The 20,222-nt window shown below is 38.9% G+C and overlaps 1 protein-coding gene across 1 annotated transcript in view; it reads right to left on the reverse strand.

The window, feature by feature from the left end:
• The window catches only part of lekr1 (Leucine-, glutamate- and lysine-rich protein 1), a 101,185-nt gene that overhangs the window by 32,749 nt on the left and 48,214 nt on the right, over positions 1-20,222 (reverse strand). The window contains exons 6-8 of the mRNA XM_084124157.1: positions 14,862-15,047; positions 10,968-11,049; positions 1,836-1,901 (exon numbers count right to left, since the gene is read on the reverse strand). Of these exons, the coding sequence (XP_083980283.1) occupies positions 1,836-1,901; positions 10,968-11,049; positions 14,862-15,047 (334 nt within the window). The remainder of the gene's footprint in view (positions 1-1,835; positions 1,902-10,967; positions 11,050-14,861; positions 15,048-20,222) is intronic.

Genomic DNA, 20,222 nt, shown 5'->3' on the forward strand with positions numbered 1-20,222 from the left:
GGTGTCCTTAAAAGATAAGCGCCATCCCACAGGAACGCTCACATCTGTGGATTTTTTTTGTATGCCTGAATCACGTGGATAAAACATTTTCCCAAAGTACACACTGGCTTCTTTGGAATGCCTAAACAATTAAGAAAATGCTGAAGCTTAACATATGTTCGCTATAAAGCTAAATGCGAAATGAAAGCAATGTGGGGAGCACATGGGCTTCTCTATGGGTGTTACGGACTCAAGCTTCCATACTTTTTGAGTATGGAAGAGTGAGAACAGTGGTTAAAGATGACAGAGGTCGGATTTAAAATAGATTCAGTCTGATATCTGTCATCGGAATAAATCATTAGCGCCTGTGACATATGAGTCTACTTTGCAGATATCGTGGCTCCAATGGGATGGTGAAAATTAAAGGGGCTTTGAAAACCGAGATGTGAAGTGTGTGTATGCGTGTGTGTGAGGTGCGGGGAACTTTGAAACCCGAAGCCCTGTGAGTGGGAGCTTCACACGCAGCTTAAGCCTGCTGACACATTACAGAATTTAATATCTATATAATATCACTCGGTCTGAAACAGAGCTGTGATGTATGGAGAGGAGGAGGAGGGTGTAAGACCTCGAAACACAGATCATCACGCACATACGTGCCACTTTCTAAGCTCAAAGGCATCAGGTCTCTCTTTCATCAGGTCCGCTTTCTCTCATCTTCTGTTCTTTATCCTGCTTTTGGAGTACTAGGCACAAAAAAATGTATCAAATGAGATTTAACTTTTCTTCTATCCATGCTGTAGAAACAGTCCAAATGATGAGGTGTTGTATTACGATTGATGCCTGTAATGGGTTTTGTGGTATTTGCCAGTGTGTCTTTATGTCAAAGGTCACTCTGTGAAAAGCTTTTAGGTCTTTTCAGCTTTTCTTTATCTGCGTGTCGTCCTCTCTCCATCACAGACTCGTGACAAACAGCACACAGCACTTCAAACCACAGGCAGGAATGTGCATCAATCCACTGAGACGCTTGCAGATGACTGACAGACACTAACAAACTCTGTCTCTGCCACACATAAACACACACTCACCACACTTTTACATGGACAAACACATAATCACATCCTAGTCAAACAAATACACAATAGTTCATGGTTTTGCACTGTTTAGTGGACCATGACATCAATCAAAACAGACAAAATGTGACCAAAGATGCCTGACATACTTCTATTTATAACTTCCTGGTGATTGAGTTCAGTATTTGTGTGTATCTGAGAAACTACTGTTTTTCTCTTCCAAGAGAAAACTATTATTTATCGAGGTTGCCCTGTCATTGTTTTGACAAGTTTAAATTTTGATGATGTTTGACATAAATGTGGATAGCAATTATCATAGTTTAAATATCATGAAACTGTGTAGATGGAGCAGGCTAACGCAACCGGCTGACAATTACATTGTTAACTACAACCACAAGCTGATTGGTTCCTTTCTCATCTGAGCCAATGAGCTTGCTGCTCAACATTTGACTAGTTGTTCAGGGTTTGTTGTAGAAGTTTTCTCTGAAACCCTCCACCTTCCCCAGCTCCACCTGTATAGATTGGTTACGGGTAATTTATAAATGAATTATTTATTTTAAAGTTACAATTAATTTATCTATCTATCATATAGTTAGCATGGTAATGGATATGACGGTCTTGGTGGAGTAGTTCTGCTACGCTGCTGCTGTTGGTTATTATTGCTGTATATAGTATATATAAAAACATACATTTAGTTCATATTGAAATCTCTGCTTTTGGTTTCAGACTTTGATATCTTGGTAAATCGAAGCACAACTGTGTGATTTTTCCTTCTTATGGTTGTACCTCTCTATGGTGGCGGTCTGTTCGCTCCACAACGCTTGCAGATCCTCCTTCTCCACAGACTTTATCCTGAAAGACAACAGAGATGTGTTTTTATTTAAAGCAGCGGCCGCTAACATCTGTTCTCTCTTTCCTCTATTGCCTGTGAGCGCAAAAGATACTGAAAAAATTCCCCTTCCCCAAAAAAAGTCACTCAAGCATGTCCCTCTGGCATGCGCTTTAACACCAGCATCTCAGCGTGAGCAGCTAAACAATGGCGTGTAAACGAGTGTAGCCCAGGGCACGTCCGCGTGTGATGTTAGCAGGTACCATCCAGGGTAGAATGGGTGTTGAAATCTCACTGAGTGAGACGGAGAAGGTGAAAAAAAGCAAGCAGGTGGAAAATAGATGGAAACACAATCTGACATACAGCTGTTAAGTGTTATGTTTTTTTTTAAACATCGCTCTGTCTGTAGTTTGAGTAATAATATGAAACTCGGTAAGCGAGCACAGAGGTGACAAGTGTGGATGTGGGAGTCTAATAAAACACAGAATGAAAGCAATAGTGGCGCCAAGTGAAATTATGTTACAGTGTGATGAGTTCTGCTGAGGGAAAAAATAATTAATGGATTTGGCAAAGTTTGTGGATTCAATTATGTGAAAGATATTCAAATATTTGAAAGTCACACATTTCTCGCTAATTTCTTGGGGATTTTATGCACTACCATTATTCTTCAGATTCACTTACTTATCATGTTAACACTTTATAATAAGGTCTTTGTTAAAGAGGTCATGACATGAGAAATCACATTTGCCTTGATCTTTTTACAAGAGATCTTTGTACCATTAAAACATCTTGCAAGTTTTAGAGCTTGAAACGTCCTCCTCATAAACAAGGCATTTGTTTAGTCAAGTTCCAAAAACGCCTCGTTTAGATATGTTGCAGGATCTGTGACCGCAAACACATTTGCATGACTTCCTTTAATCAGTAGTTAAACATCACATCATAGGCCACTGGCGTTCAGTCGCTTAACAGGGGTCATTCACCTACACTGGATGTGAGCGTCACGTCAAAAGCTAAAAGAACCCATTATAATCACTGATGCTGTCTACACTGATTCAGTATACAGATACGAGATCAGTTTCTGACAGTTCTGACATCGATAACAAGAAAAATGAAAGAGTGAATGAACGTTTGTTTTGCTTTGTCTGTAACTCAACTCAACTTTATTTTATATAGCACTATTAAAAACAACAATTGTTGACCAAGGTGCTGTACATTATATAAAATACCATCAACTTTTAACACCATGTACACAGAACAGACCAGACACAGCACAAATCAGCTACAAATAAAACGCAAAAGAAAAAAGATAGGCCATTTTATATGGATAATGTTCTTAAAACACTTATTAATGTGCAACACTCATGTGCGTTGATACTGTTTCCTATATATTGACGTTAACCAATCATAACAGTGGCCGTTTACTGACTAGCCTTAAAGGAGCAACGCCTTAAAACGGATCATTTCAGACTGAGGGTCAGAATAATAGTTTTTTCACATATTTTTTTTTTGTGCAAAAAACTTTATTAACATTACAAGTAAACCTAAAGGAATATATTAGAATGATAAAAAAAAATCCATGTCATGACCCCTTTAACATTAATGGATTAGCTGACATAAACTAATAATGATCAATATATTTCTTACAGCATTTATTAATCTTTGTCAGTGTTTGTTAATAAAATGCAATTGTTCATTGTTTATTCATGTTAGGTCAAAGTGCACTAACAAATGTTAACATAAAAAAGTAAATGTTGAAACTAACATTGAGCAATACTTCTACAGCATTTATTAATCTTAATTAATGATAACTAATGTTAATGGATCCCTTATTATTCAGGTTTACCCGAAACACGTCAGATAGACGGCCTCTTTATGTCATGCCACAATAATCTGCAAAGTGGTCCAAACTTCAGCCAGTCAAAAGTCTGGCAAAGCGAGACTATTAATATGCTAACAGGGGGCTATTATATGCCTGCATGAGCGTGCTTTCGTTTAATGCGTGCCAGACAGTGTTTACATGTGTGTCTATCACTCTGTCATTGCTTTGACTCATTAATTCACCATGACGTTCTCAAATTCTGCATGCTAGTCAAGCAATTGTGTCAGGCAACATCTAAACATTTGCTGCATATGTACATGTAAACCCACATTCTTGTTTTTCTTTCATGGTCGGGACTTGCCATCGATTATATTATAAAACAATAATATAATATAACATTATAAAATGCAATGGACTTGCCATTGATCTTGCTAATATAATATAATATAATATAATATAATATAATATAATATAATATAATATAATATAATATAATATAATATAATATAATATAAAATAAAATAAAATAATATAATATAATATAATATAATATAATATAATATAATATAATATAATATAATATCACAACGAGTGAGAAAGGTTGACATCTTTGGTTTTTTAACTGCTAGAGGGCCAAAAGTTACAGTGTACCTTTAATTTCTATTTTTTTACACTGTACATTATAATGAAGCATTAGAAATGACTGATTTTAGTTTTTTGTGCTTTAATTTATTTATTTGAAATAATAACACTTCAAAGGTTTGGGGTCTGTATGATTTTTAAATAGTTTTTTAATGCTTTTGAAAGAAGTCTCTTCTGCTCACTAAGGCTACATTTGTTTTTGATCAAAAATATAGTAAAAACAGTAATACTGTGAAATATTATAAAAATGTAAAATAACTCATTTTAACTAATATATTGTTAATATATTTTAAGATGTAATTTACTTTTAAAATAATCTTTTGAAAGATAGTATAGTATAGAACTTGGCTATTTACTGGTTATCGGATATAACATGAAAATAATGATTGCATGGCTTATCAGAACTGGCTAGAATTCCCTCGTTCCAGCAATGAAGGTAAAATCTGCCCCACTCGACCCAGATAACTTCACACACAGGACACATTCTCCCTCTGGCTCTCAGACTGACCTTCCTGTCGATCAGGACACAAGCGCAGACCTTGCATGTCTGAGCCTGGCTGCTAATAAACGCCAAACTCTCCTCTCCTCTTTCTTCTTTTCTTGCTCCTGGGGCCTGATGTTAAAGCACAACATAGCAGAGAAATCCCTGCATTGCTAAGTTGAATAACAATCAGTCTCTCGCTCTCTGTCTCATTCCCTCGTTCTCTAGTTTCTCCATTTCTTTCTCAAGGTCGGCACGGCACAGATTCCCTGCGGGTGTCGTCTGTCAACTGTTAAGCCTTCTGAATCCCCCCATCAGACCAACTCACAAATATTTTTCACCCTCTCACACTAACACTCCCCATCCTACTCCACTGGCTCCCTCAACACCAGTCTGGGGAGAAACTGGGGAGTTGGTGTCTCCCAGCTGAGCCGAGCGAGCGTCTTATGGAGGTTTGGTGAAGACCTTTCTTTCTTTGTTTATTATGGTTGCCTGAAGGTTTCGCTGAGCTCTGTGACACACTGCTATCTGACAGCGGGTTAAGATAACCTTTTATTTCCCCTGGATCTCTGTGACACTAGAGATAAGAGTGAGGGGGAGAGGAAAAGGGAGAGAGAGAAAAAGAGAAAGTGATTATGGGATTAACATGTTAAAGATGGATGTCTCCATTTGGATGAAAACATGGCAGATGTCAGGTCATGTGGACCTGAAAACAAGAACGCAATCTGTAACTCTCACATGCTCACTAGAAGCCTGCCTCTCCTAAAGAATGAATCAGATTTGATAGAAATAAATGACCTGAGTGACTTTAGCTCATCGTGGCAAGCAGGGTGGGGCCGATAGCCGTGGGAACGGAGCAATTGCAAATGAGCGTCATGTGCGTCCCACACCGGTCTTGAGTCTCACGGAGGAATTCCAGGATTAAAGGAGGAGTGACGACAGTGCAAGACGAGAGGACTTTAAGGCCTAGTCCACACGTACACGGGTATTTTTATAAACAGTTTTTCCTCCTTCGTTTAAAAAACAAAATTGTGTCCACACAAGCACAGTTTAAAGAAATCTCCGTCCACATGAAAATGCAAAAACACGCTATGAAGCGCTGTCAAGAGCAAGCCAAACAACAGGTGTCGATATAACCCTAAACTTAAAGCCATGTTGGCCAATCAGAAGCCTGAAAAACAGGTTATTACCGGTTCTGGTCGACTAACAACATGTTGTCATTAGCAGTGACCTGCGTGGTATTGCTCTCTGACACTTCTGTTCCGCAATGTAATGGGAGAACTGTGCATGTATCTGTATACATGTTATAAGCCTTGTTAGCACAGTTATTAGCAGAAATATTTTGGCTACATCCGCCATTGCACAGACTCGCCTCATGTAAACAAAGGAGATAACAGCGCACACTCCGACGTCACAAGCCAAAATCTCCGGTTTCACCGTCTACATGACAACACTGCAACCGGAGTTTCTGAAAATCTTCAACCCGGCAGGAGTTTTCAAAAAAGTTTGGTTTCAGTGACCGGATACTGCGTTTGCGTGTGGACGAACAGCCAAAACGCATAGAAAAAGTAATTACTCTCCCTCATGTTGTTCCAACCCCGTAAGACTTTCGTTCATCTTCGGAACACAAATTAAGATATTTCTGATGAAATCTGAGAGCTGTCTCACTCCTCCATAGGCTTCTCTGTAATTGAAACTTGCCGGCCCAGAAAGTTAGTAAAGACATTGTTAAAATAGTCCAAGTGACTACAGTGGCTCAATCTTAAGTTTATCAAGCGACGAGAATACTTTTTGTGCGCAAAAAAACACAAAAATACCGTTGACGTAGTGTAACAGCGCAGCGCTTCTGGGTTGTACGTCAGAACGGAGGCTCACTATTGGCCAGCATCACACGCGTCACACACATGACCAGTGTCGGCCAATAGTGAGCCTGCGTTCTGACGTACAACCCAGAAGCGCTGCGCTGTTACACTACGTCTACAGCTGAGGAGAATGACATGGAAGAGAAGAGATTGTTGAATAAAGTCGTTATTTTAGTTTGTTTTTGCGCACAAAAAGTATTCTCGTCGCTTGATAAACTTATGGTTGAGCCACTGTAGTCACTTGGACTATTTTAACGATGTCTTACTAACTTTTCTTTTTATCCCTCAAATTATGCACCTTGTTCAGAAGAGGTGTGCTATCACCTTCCTGCGTGACTGGGAAAAAGGCAAAACAAAAGCAGAAACTTTGAAGAAGGGAATCTAGCCACATCTAGGCACCACCCAAAACAATGGCTGAGAATTGATACAGATTTACTATATACTGTATATTTCAGTTATATTTTGCTCACATATGAAAGAAACTCAAATCAGCTAATGCTATAAATTATGAACCTTCAAACTTGGTACATTAAAATACATTTAATTTGAATAATTAACTACAAGGCCCAAATTATTCAGTTGAGTTGAATCAGAATGAGGTTTTATTGCTCATTCCAGTCCACGTAAATACAAAATGAAAAAAAAGTTAAGCAAAAGGTATACAAGAAAAAAATAATGGTATAATAACATGTTCTCTCCCTGTCATTCTCTTCGTTTGTCTCCTATAATAATGGCTGGACAGCACTTCTTTGAGGTTTATTAATGGGTAACAAATGGAGGTGGAATCTGAGAGAGTCTATTTCTTAGAGAGCGTTACGAGTTTCCACACACACGCTTCATGCCTGAGGCGCTACTCTCACACTACTGAAGCGTTGTGAGACATGCAAGACCAGGTATCATGTTTTTCTGCTGAAAAACGGTGAATATAACAGGGTGTGATATATAAACTCCAGGTAACTGAGTTCAGTTCATCAGTTGAGAAGGTCCAGTGAAATGTTTTGCATATTCACATTTCTTAGCTTATACTGTTTATCACTTCATATCTCACCGGGCGGAGGTCCAGCTCATTTACAAAAAGTTTTCATCCCCTTTATCGCTTTCAGTCTTGCTCTTTTCCATTCTCTCTCCCCGCAGGTTAATCACATTGGTGGTCTGTCACTCCATGAGTATTTTAAATAACCCCTAACTATTTCTGACATGTATCAGTGTAGCCAGGGAAACAAACCAACTCGGCAGATGTGTGTGTGTGATATGTGTGAAATAGGGTTAGAGGTTGCATAGTTGTCATGGGAACACATGCTGCATACAAACACTGCTCTTTCTTCCCTGATATGGAGATATCAAAGCTTTGGCACAAGTTTCCGCACACACACACACGTCATGCTGTTCTAGCATTTGCCGAGCGCAATCTAATTCATGAGGTCTACAGTTCTCTCTTGAAAAAAAAAAAAAAGTATCTTTACTGAGAAAGTTGAATAATTCAGGTGTTATTCTTGGCTTGTTTGCTTGTATAAGTTAAATTAGGTTAAAGGGATTGCTCAAAAAATAAATGGAAATTCTGTCATCATTTACTCACCCTCACATCGTATAACTTACTTTCTTCTTTTGGAAAATCTACAGTAAGAAAATGTTTTGAAGAACTGTTTTTGTCCATTTGTCCAAAACCATATTTGATCCGATTTACTTCCATTTTATGAAAACGTTTATGTTCTGCAGAAGACAGTGAGTCCAAACTTAAGGTTGATATCTCAAAAAATGAGCTTTCAAGTAAGATTGTGTTTGATCGCACTATCGAAAGTTTTCATTTAGATGCCAAAATAGCTTCAGTTATTCAATTTCCGTATAATTTCTCTTTCTCAAACATTACACACACACGCTCACACACACACACGCACACACACACACACGCACTCATTTTTGTTTTCAGGATTCTTTGATGAATATAAAGTTCAAAAGAACAGCATTTATTTAAAAAAATAAATCTTTTAAACATTATAAATGTCTTTACTGTGATCAGTTTAGTGCATCCTTGCTGAATAAAAGTATTAATTTCTTTAAAAAAACATACTAACCCCCAATTTTAGTGTATACAGTGTGTTTTTGCAAAGATGGAGGGCTGTTGGTGCATCAGATCTGTTTATCAATCTTCCAAACTACATTAGTGCAGACGGCAGGAAGAACCAGCACGCGACGAGACCCTTCCCACACACACACACACACACACACACACACACACACAGCTGTCAATGCCAGAGCGACCCTGACAGCGACACCAGCTCTCCCACTGTCACATCACACACACTGTCCTGCCACAAAGCGCTCTGACAGCTCATCCACACACACACCGCGAGGCTCCTTCGCTTACAAAGGGGGAAAAGCATCCAGAAAAACAGAAGTTGGGATAGATTATAAAAGGAGTATGAGCCAACGTTGAGTCAGTGTGTGTAACGTGATGAACCCGAGGGAGGTGTGCGGAGTGTGAAGCAACACCTGACACTCAACAAAAATGTTTCTTCCTCAAGCGCTGCCAGGTCACAGAGCTCGCAAGTCTTCGCTCCTTCTGCACCTCCCTTAAATAACCCCCCTTCATGAGGAGATACATCACATATTCCAAGGAAGATATCCTGATCTCTTTGGTTAAATAAATATTCTTGTCTGGTGTGAACGGCAGTGCATTTGTATGCAAATATAATACAAAACGGCTTCTCTCAGACTGGGAGGAAGATGGATGGCTGTTACCCAACTGAGCAAATCATAAAATACTGCTCTTTCCTCTTCCCCACACATTAAATCATTCTCGAGGTGAGGAGGGGGTGTTTCATAAATGATGCTGTTATATTGAGCTGTAATGGAAGCTGCACATGCTGAGATTGGGTGTAGTGTGTATGATGAAGAACACTGAATTCTGGGTAAATCAGGATGAAACACTTGTTAAGAGTACTCCACCTAATGTGTGTCAACCTCTGAAACAACATTAGCACTCATGCGTGTGTGCGTATCATGAATACTGTTACAGTCACCTATCTTACACCCGGCGCAATGCGGCGCAATGCAGCGCCAAGCGCGACGCAAGTGTTTTTGCTAGTTTCAGTCTGACGCAGTTATCATTTTCACATCCTGCGCCACGTTGTTTAAATATCAAATGCATTCGTGCCCATTTGTGCGCCCATGGGTGTGCTGGTCTGAAAACGAGCTGTGTTCTGGCGCATTGTTGGCACTATCAAATTCCATCATGTAAATAGCGAATCCGCCATGGCACGAGCGCAACTGACATTTAAAGGGAATGGGAGATGAGACTCTGATTGGTTCATTGCACGTAACGCCCAAAACACACCCATTACTCATTAAGAGAATAGGGACAACCTTTTTAGACCATGCACCGGGAGCGCCGACCATTTCTCCCATCGTTAAACTAGCAAAAGTGGATTCGGGCACTCTAAAAATAAAAATGTCCTTTTTTTGTTAAGAAGTGCTTTCTATCCGATATGACTGTTTAAGTCAGGTTGATTAAAGGTCTGTTCACACCAAGGATGATAACTATGATGAAAACGATAAAGATATAGTTCTAAAAAAATTCTAAATATAACCACAACTATAACAATAACGGCACAGAGAAACAATATCATTGGAATCACTTTCAGAACGATTATTTTTTTCAAGCTGATGAATGATTAAAAACAGTGAGAGCGAATCAGAATACATTCTGGTTCAAAGAGCTCGAGCATTTAAAGCGACAAAACTGCAGCACACAAGGAACGGTCCTTTGATCATATTTGATAATCTGACTAATGATATGATAACGGGTTCAGTATATCTGAGTTTGGGGTCAGTATATATATATATACACATATATTCAGAGATCCAGAGTTTTGTTCAGGAAGAATACATTAAATTAATCAAAAGTTACAGTAAAGACATTTACAATGTTACAAAAGATCAAATCATCATATTAGAATGATTTCTGAAGGATCATGTGACTGGAGACTGGAGTAATGATGCTGAAAATTCAGCTTTGATCACAGGAATAAATTACACTTTAAAATATATACAAATAGAAAACAGATATTTTAAATTGTAATAATATTTTACAATATTACTGATTTTACTGTATTTTTAGTCAAATAAATATGAGCAAAAGAGACTTTTTTGAAAAACATTTAAAAACAGTATAAAATAAAATAAAATAAAATAAAATATGAATAATGGAAAAAACATAATTATCCTCAAAATATTACCATGTTTTAATTTATGCACTGAAAGTGTAGACTATTAAAAAATAACTTACTCTAGGAGTTTCTTTACATGCTCTTTTTCATGCATGCTGTTCTGGAGATCTATTTTCAGAGTCTTCGCCTCCTCCTTCAGGCCTGTAAAAACAAAAAAAATCCTTGATGTACCCTGTAAAACATCAATAACATGACACGATGTGCCCTTAACAGGCTTAACAGTGTTGATCAGGTGACTGAGGAATGCTTCAGGAAACTCGTGTAACACAGAAATGTTCACGATAATAAATCCGACTTGGCTCAACATCTACAGTTGGCAAAAGTTACAAACAGATTTTTGTCTCACTGTCTTTTGTCACTAGCTATAAATGTTCCTCTGGTTTTCTTTCCTCATTCATCCGCTTCCTCCCCTGCCAATAAATGTAATTCTCTTTTTCCTCTCTCTCTCACTGCTTTGTATTTCTCATGAAGCACTGAAGCATAATCTGGAGCCTATCGGTTGCCAGAAGACATAATTGAGGGCGAACTCTACACCCAAACACGGGCCAGTGAAAGCTTTCTCATTCATCATCTCGGCTCGCTGACATCCGATGCAGCATTCAGGAGTCGGACCCGCTCTCATTATCCTGACAGAGGACAAACGGCCAAGGGTTTGAAACAGGAGACATTTTAAAAGACAAGAGGGAGGAAGGATGACAGGAAACCGTAGGAGTCAGACTAGCCACAGATTTAGAGTTGTGCTACTGGAGTCACTGACACGCGGGACGTCGAAGTTACAAAATACGGCCAAACAAACCACTCTTCAACTTGTCTTGTGTGATGACAGCATTAGTATTTAAAGTGGCCAAGCTACACTTAAAATGTATGTCATTTAATTAGATAATAAAACCAAGAGGCGTCTGCAAACAAATGATGTTAGAGCTTTTCTCAGAATGAATGCCACTTTTAGTCGTTCGCAGTTAATACCTGGTCTCAAGGTGATTTTTAGTGGCTGTGAAGTTCCTCTCAAATCCTAACAGGTCATAGTGAACTAGTTCCAAAAAAAACATTTGACATGTGGACAAAAACCTTCCATGAGTCATGGAAACCTGGAAATTTCCATTGTAAATAATATGTTTCTGTACAGCTATTGCTCATATGTAGAGCTTAAACTGTGGAATTAAACTCGCTTGCAAGTTTGTTGATGTTAGATTTGGGAGTGAATTGTTCTTTTGAGGCAGTTCATTATCAAGAAATCTATCAAACTCGTTCACTTAATGACCTGAATGATTATCAAATCGATCTGAATTAAAATAACTTTTAAAAATATCCTTATCGGATGACCGGAAAGGTCATAAATTATGGAAATGAACTGGTCAAAAAAGGTGGGAATATGAGACTTGCCTGCAAGCTATAGGTGTTTAATTTTCAATAAATCGGTCAAACTGGTTCACAAAATGATTATTGAATCAATTAGAATTAAAATAACTTTTAAAAATCCTGATCAAAATGACTGGAAAGATCCACTGGTAAAGAAGGTGGTAATATGTATTAAAGGTGGTAATATTTATATTTATTATATCAGAACCTGTTTTGCGTAAAGAATTTGCTTGCTCATGCTATCTTTCTTTAAAATAAATGCCATTAAAGTAATATAAATGTATGAATTTAAACTCATTTTTAACCACACTTGAAATGAATTGCACTGAATTCATTACAGGCAGAATAAATCTAATACCAACTTCAAGTGCATCACAGATTGTGACAAAATAAATCTAGAAAATGCACTTTATGAACATTAATTACATGTTTGTCAAATATACTATATACTATTTAAGTCAAATATATTACAAATGACTGAAAGTGATAATTGAGGTAACAAATCTAGTTACTATTTTTATGATTTTCTTATTGCCTATACTCAAACTACATGCAGAGTTGTGGTTATGTGACTGTCAAAGGTTATTAATAATGCATGGATAAACGGCTCTTTTCAGGTGCCTATATGACCAGAAAACAAATTAGACGAGATGCACAAGAGATAAGATGAACCAGTTTGCATGAAGAAATATTGAAATTTGCAAAGGTGTCAAAGGTGTCAATGTAACGAGCAGGAACACACGGACACACACGTAACCGCAGTCAGGAGTCTGTGTTTGAATGGATGAAGTCGATGAGATGCTGCCCTTTACTGCCAGCGACCAGAGCGAGTTGTTCTGACCTCTCCTCCTACTCTCCTAATGATTAGCATCATAAACCACAGGAAAAAAATATCCCAGAGAGGCTGACACTTCAGAGATCCAGGGAGAAATTATTAGTAAGACGCATCTCCCGAGGAAAAGCACCACAGCATTGTCTTTAGCGAATGGAGACAGTGATTAGGTTGTTGCGTCATCCCTGTGAAAACAGCAGCTGCAGAAGGAGAGATAGAGAACAGGGGGTGTAAAACCACAGTAAATTACGGGAAACAAACGTGTTTGTATCTAAAGGAACTGAGGGCCAAGTCATAAACACCTGAAACCACAGTCCAGAGGAAGCGGCCGTTCTGTTCTCAAACTCTCTGTGCTGGCGAACAGATCTGCTAAATCACAACAGGATATATTCCAGAACTGCATAAAGGCTGGTGGGGGGGATCGTGTCGATTCGCTACACGCTCGATCCAGAGGGCTTTTATTCAGAGGAAAAATGGGCTGTTTTGTTCTGTGTTTGTTGGTGAACCGGCTGTCTGGCCGGCTCTGAGAGGCTGAGACCGGTTAAGGTGACGTCGTGCTTTTTCTGGTGAAAGTGCTCTCTACTGTGTTGCCCGTGTCAGCGTGACATTTTCTGGATAGGGGTAGAAGAGTGCAGAGGAGGGGGCTTCTCCTCTTTAGAAGCATACAGATAATTGCTCTCTGGTCACCGTAACATGACCAGGCGAGATCAAGGTATACTTATATACACTCTTTGTTTTGCTCCCTTTTATTTCTTTTCTTTTGCCTCGCATGGGACGGAAAAATCCATCTGCTCCAATGATGATTCTAGGGTAATAAGTACTTCTCAGAAAAACATTTTTATGCTCTTTCATATTTAGACTTAATGGAGTTCTTAGCCGCATTTCATTTAGGTATTCATTTTTTCACAGAGGTTTTCTTATGAAAAAAAGAAGAAAAGAGACACATTTTTGCCACACAGCTCAGATAATCTGGCCTGGAATATAGAGACCCATTTAAAAGTTTGGGGTCAGTATGATTGATTAGAAAAATAAATGAATGCTTTTATTTAGCAAGGACACATTAAATGATTCAAAAGTGACAGTAAAGACATTTATAATGTTAGCAAGATGGTAACACTTTCTATGAAGCCTGTATTTATAATGCATTATAATGGTATTCTTAATGCATTATAAACAACTTTATAATGTGTTGTATAATCTATTTCAAAACTTTAGAGAAAGAAAGATTATTGCTGTCTTTTTCTCTGGAGAAAAATCTTTAACTTTACACAAAAGTCTCCATTTATTCTCATGCTGTCTAGGAGAAACAACTGAATAATGTGTTAATCATTTGTGATGTTTCTTTGTTTGCCGCTCATGGAGGTTAGGGGCCGTTGGCTTATTGACAAGGGAAACGTTTCAAAAGTGTTAACTGCACTACTGAGAGTTTCAGAGGCTCCATAAAGACACAAGCAGGGGGGTTAAACACCTGTCTAACACAAACACACGCTCAACACCACACAAACACACACGCAAGAACTGAAAAAGCTAGTGAAACACACCATAAGCATGTCTGGATACTGAAATGGTGTGAGACTGCAACCCCAAAACACCTGTCCAACACGCACACAAACACACACCAGATGTACAAGGATTTCCAAGGATGGCAAACAGACAAACATGGAGGAAACCGAGAGAATGAAAGTCATAATTGCAGTTCTGTTTGGTGCCACTAATGGCGCTAAAATGACACGCTTCACCTTTAAACTGTGGGTTTACACACCCTGTATGAGAGTCTGGGCTTCTTGGTTTTGGTTCTGCAGTAGTTTGTGGGACTGGACCTGGTTCTCCAACTGCAGCATCTGTTCTCTGGCTTGATTCAGGCATGACCTCAAACCTGGCACCTCCACCTGCAGACTCTTCAGCTCCGCCTGCAACCCGTCCACTTCCAGACTCAGACGAGCACACTCTGGAAATAAATGCATTTGTGAAAGTGGTCAGACTTATCAGGTCAGATGTAAACTAGACTTTTTCAATTGTTTGTCATCATTTGTAGTGGAAGTGCTGTGTCCTGCAAGTATTCCTGAGATTAATTCAAATGCAAAACATAATGATAAACACAAGATGCCTGAGCGTAGACTGATTTGACCTGCTGGAAACACAATGAGTTCAGTGAGGTGCAGGGTAATCCGGTCAGCATGGTTCCCACCCTCTACAGCAGACTGTATAATGACACAGTACACAGGCCGTTTCAATGGATGCTAGTAGTTTCAGAGAATTTAGGGCAGGGCTAAAGAACATAAACACGGTGGGACAAAGAGTATAGACACGTATGCGACATTTTAAAACATTATTACCATTATATTGTTGTTATTTTACTTATAAAGTTGTAGGCCACACTTAAAATAAAAAATAACAATAAAACCGTAATCTCTATATATTACTACCAAATGTATATAAAATTAAATTAAATAATGCTATTACATAATAATAATAATAATAATAATATAAAATCAAATAAATTAATGCTATTATTCAGAAAAGGTGCCTTGAATTGATCAAATATGAAAATAAGATTACAAAAGATTTCTATGTCCAATTAATGCTGTTCTTTGAAATTTCATCAAAGAATCCCCAAAAAAAGAAAGAAAATGTCTGTTTCCACAGAAATATAAACTGTTTTCAACACTGATAATAATCAGAAATGTTTCTTGAGCATCAAATCATCATATTAGAATGATTTCTGAAGGATCATGTGACACTGAAGACTGGAGTAACGACGCTGAAAATTCAGTAATTGATCACAGGAATAAATTACTCTACTATATATTACAATAGAAAGAGTTATTTTTAAGAGTCAATCTGATTTACTCCACTTTTTTTCGTTGAGAAAATATTTTGTGTGAATCCTTTGAGACTTAAGATAAGTGACACACAAAGTAAATCAATAAAAATCTCTAGAAAAGTGCTTGTGCATGGCATAGCAAAGACAACTACAAAAGGAAATTCTCTGATGGGTGAGAAAATACCAGAGAACTTTTAACAACAACAGCGGGCACAGTAATTCATGTCAGCAACCCAGACCAATGAAGAGCTTGCACATAGATCAGAACGGAGAGAGAGAGAAAGGCCGAGCCTCTGTCTGCTGATTGATGCACTTCTGGTCATGGGGTGTTACCATCAACTCAGTTGAATTTGGTTCCAAACCTGCTGTCTCATGAACACACACACACAGACACACACACACATTCAAACACATTCAAACCCTACCTGTCTCTCTCAGCTGACTAAGCACCTGAACAGCAGCTGCTAGTGCTGACCCAGCGTGGGTTAGGGTTCAATGAACGCTTTGGATAAAACTCTTTAGCATACTAGTGCATAATGTGTGTGTGTGTGCATAAAGGGGGTGCAATCTAAAGCCCTGCCCTGTGTGAATGTCTGAACTTGCTTTTGGTTTTCCCAGGCTGTGTGAAGGGGCAAGTCCGTACCAAAGACTACTGAATAAAACCTATATCGACTTTAAAAATTAAAGTATTTTATTTACAATTGTAACTTTAAGAAAGTGTTACTTGAGTTGCTATCTAGCACCAAATGGTAACCAAATACTGTATACTGAGATTGAGACCCAATGTAAAAGTCTCAGATCTGGTCATTGATCAAGCACTAATCTGAAGATTCAATGTCAGTGGTGTAGTATGTGACGGGTGTAGCATGAGCACAAGTTAAGTCTTGTTGAAGTCATTCGCTGTGGCACAAACCCCCGCAGACGGCGTGTGCACAGAAGAAGCGTTTATATCAGGTGCTTGGTTGCACTATTCTCTACAGACAACAGGCAGCAGTGTGGAAAGTGTGAAAGATCAGCTGAACCTGCAAGAAACAGCAGTGAAAAGAATTTGTTTGCTGCACTTCACTTTAAAGTCTACATGAAATCAAAATTTACCCTATTTACTTTGTTAGCGCATATTACTAGTCTTGTGGTGAACAATTAATCAGTGCAAGTTAATACACAGAAAAAAATTGTTTGCCGTGGTAATCTTTAATCAAAATCTGAAAAGTTACTTCTGGTCTGGAATGGCGTTCCCTTTCTGACGACGTCAGTTTGACAGCTTGGGTTGAAAACGCTTAACCACTCCCCTCAAACCATTAGTATGCTGGAGGAGCGCTAAAGTAAAACCCTGCCCTCTGTTCAATATTCCCTTTTACTTGGAAATACGCCACAACAATGGAGAAAACACTGGAGAAAAGCACTGGAGAAAAGTCATTTGCAACTTCCGGTTCACAGGGATTTTAAAGTCTCCACCAAACAATTTATTCAACTTTTTACTAATCTGTTAAAGCGACTGAGAAAGTTCCGTCGTCATTTACTCATATCGTTCCAAACCTCTATGCATTTCTTCTGTGGAACATAAAAGACGACATTTTGAGAAATGTCTGTTTTTTTGTTTGTTTTTTGAGTCGTTTACCACAACTGATGACATAACTTTCATTTCTGGGTGAACTATCCCTTTAGTTGTTCACTAGTGATTGCAAAAGGTGGATAAACCAACAAAAACATCCAGAATAAAGACAGGCCCCGTCTCAAATGGCACCCTAAGCCCTCGTGACCTTCCTCTGAGTCCACACTTTAGTGATGTAATGTTGCTTTGACTGTTGGGTAGAAGTCTGCAGCGGAGCTCATCGGGCTTGGCAAATGTGAGCATCTTTCTGAAACCTGGACATTTGGGACAGGGCATTGATCAGCGAACATAAAGAGCAGTGCTGCGTAACACGATAATGAACCTCATTGGTTCTTGAGAAGCTCAAACGTGATGCGTAACACGATAATGAACCTCATTGGTTCTTGAGAAGCTCAAACGTGATGCGTAACACAAGAATGAACCTCATTGGTTCTTGAGAAGCTCAAACGTGATGCGTAACACGATAATGAACCTCATTGGTTCTTGAGAAGCTCAAACGTGATGCGTAACACAAGAATGAACCTCATTGGTTCTCGCTCATCAAGCGAACATGCTTGAGCTTCATTTACCACAACTAATGTGTGAGTTGATGAATGTTTATATGTGAATAAAAGCCTAAATTCGATCTGTTCATCATATAAAACAATTGAGTCTCTTCAGAAAACTTGGACTAAACCGCTCAATTCATATGGATTAGTTTTATGATCTCTTTAGGAACTTTTTGAAGCGTCAAAGTGGTAGTTGCGTAACTGTGAATGGAGGGACAGAAAGATCTCAGATTTAATTTAAAAGATCTTCATTTGTGTTTGGGAGATGAACGAAAGTCCTGCAGGTTTGGAACGACATGAGGGTGAGTAATTAATGATACGCGATACGCTTGATCACTTTGTATCAATTCGCGCGTCAAGAGCGAAATTGACTCGCGTAAAAACAAAAGTTTGAAGCGAAATTTCGTCCGGTGTGAACGCACCATTAAAGGCTATGCGTGTGATGTGATAATGAGAACATATTTGCCTCTGCCCTTTTCTCTTCAGAGAACCTGTTGCTATCCACCGAACCAATGTTGTGGTTCTAACGGCACTGAACTTGAATGTCACGGCCGAACACCACTAGGCTATTTTAGTAATCACACAATAACTTGACAATTTAATTAAAATGTTATATCAATATAGGCCTACATATTCTTTTTACTTTTTTTTATGGGAATTTCCTGGTAAAATGAAGGTAAAAAAAATATTATTTTATATTTTATTTTGCCTTTCCACGGACCACCTGCAGTACCCTCACGGACCACTAGTGGTCCGCGGACCACAGTTTGGGAATGGCTGCTGTAGGGCAGGGATGGGCAACTTTGGTCCTGGAGGGCCACTGTCCTACAGAGTTTAGCTTCAACCCTAATCAAACACACCTGAACAAGCTAATCAAGGTCCTCAGGAGTACTAGAAAATTACAGGCAGGTGATTTTTTCAGGGTTGGAGCTAAACTCTGTAGGACTGTGGTCCTCCAGGACCGAAGTTGCCCATCCCTGCTGTAGGGAGTTTGATATATATGCCCGCGATGCACACTTGTCAAGCCTGCACTGAGACGAGCTCTGCATCAGACTTACACCCGACAGTCAAAGCGGCATTATGTCACGAAAGTGTGGACTCCGTTTGGGACAGGGCCACTGTGTGTCAGAATTGTGTTTCAGGCTCCATTTTCTTAAATACTTTTACTAACACACTAAAACTTTTTCAAGAATTGTATTAATTAATGTGGATTTATTTGTATTCAAGTCATATCTATGAGTGGATTTTATGTATTTTTGAATAAATCAATCGGAAAAAAAAATGATGTCATGCAACTGACCTACAGGTCAACAGGTCGACTTCATTTTGTAGGTAAATACAAAACCTGGTTAATTTGTATAATTTATTTATACTTTAAGTATGACCAAACCTACTTCAGCACAGAGCTAGCAGCAGCAGAAAACAACACACAAGACTTCTCTATTCATCCTTTTTCTAATTTTCTTCCCGTGTCATGTTTCACCTTCCTTTATATACACCTTTCTGCTCTCATCTCGTCTTCCCCTCATGTCTCAAGACCGTGGAAAGCAGACAGACAGGTAGCAGCGCATAATTGTTGCGCCCACACCCATATCGGTTTGGCCATTTCCCACTCTCTCTCTCACACACACACACACACACAAGCTGTCTTTTTGAGCAGAGCAGAACCTACACGCACACAAACAGCCAAATATAACATCCTTGGAGTGCTTTATGTTGAACCGACACAAGCAGACAGCGTAACATACGCACATTTACAAAAATGCAAGTGTTACACGTACATGCTGAAAGACAGGTAGAGGGAGCAGGAGAAGCAAAGCCTAAACACTCCTTAGGCTACTGTAAACAAAATACCTGTCTCTTGGTTCAAAGGATTCTAGCCTTTTATACTCATTCACCTCTCAGTGACACACACACACGCAGGCACTTGCAGGAATTTGGCAGCTTTATGGAACGTGCAACAGGCAGAAGGAAGGCGGTCCCGAGCGCTGGTGGGGAGGAGACAGGTGATGGGGTGAGCGAGAGGTTAACTCACCCTACGGCACCTGAATCGTCTGCTAACCAAAACTATGTTAAGCGACACACAAGTATGCATGCGTTAGTATCAGTGCATGAAGCGATTTGCATGCCAATGTATAA

Source organism: Abramis brama, assembly GCF_963993115.1.
Source record: "Abramis brama genome assembly, chromosome: 9".
NCBI classification, from domain to species: domain Eukaryota; kingdom Metazoa; phylum Chordata; class Actinopteri; order Cypriniformes; family Leuciscidae; genus Abramis; species Abramis brama.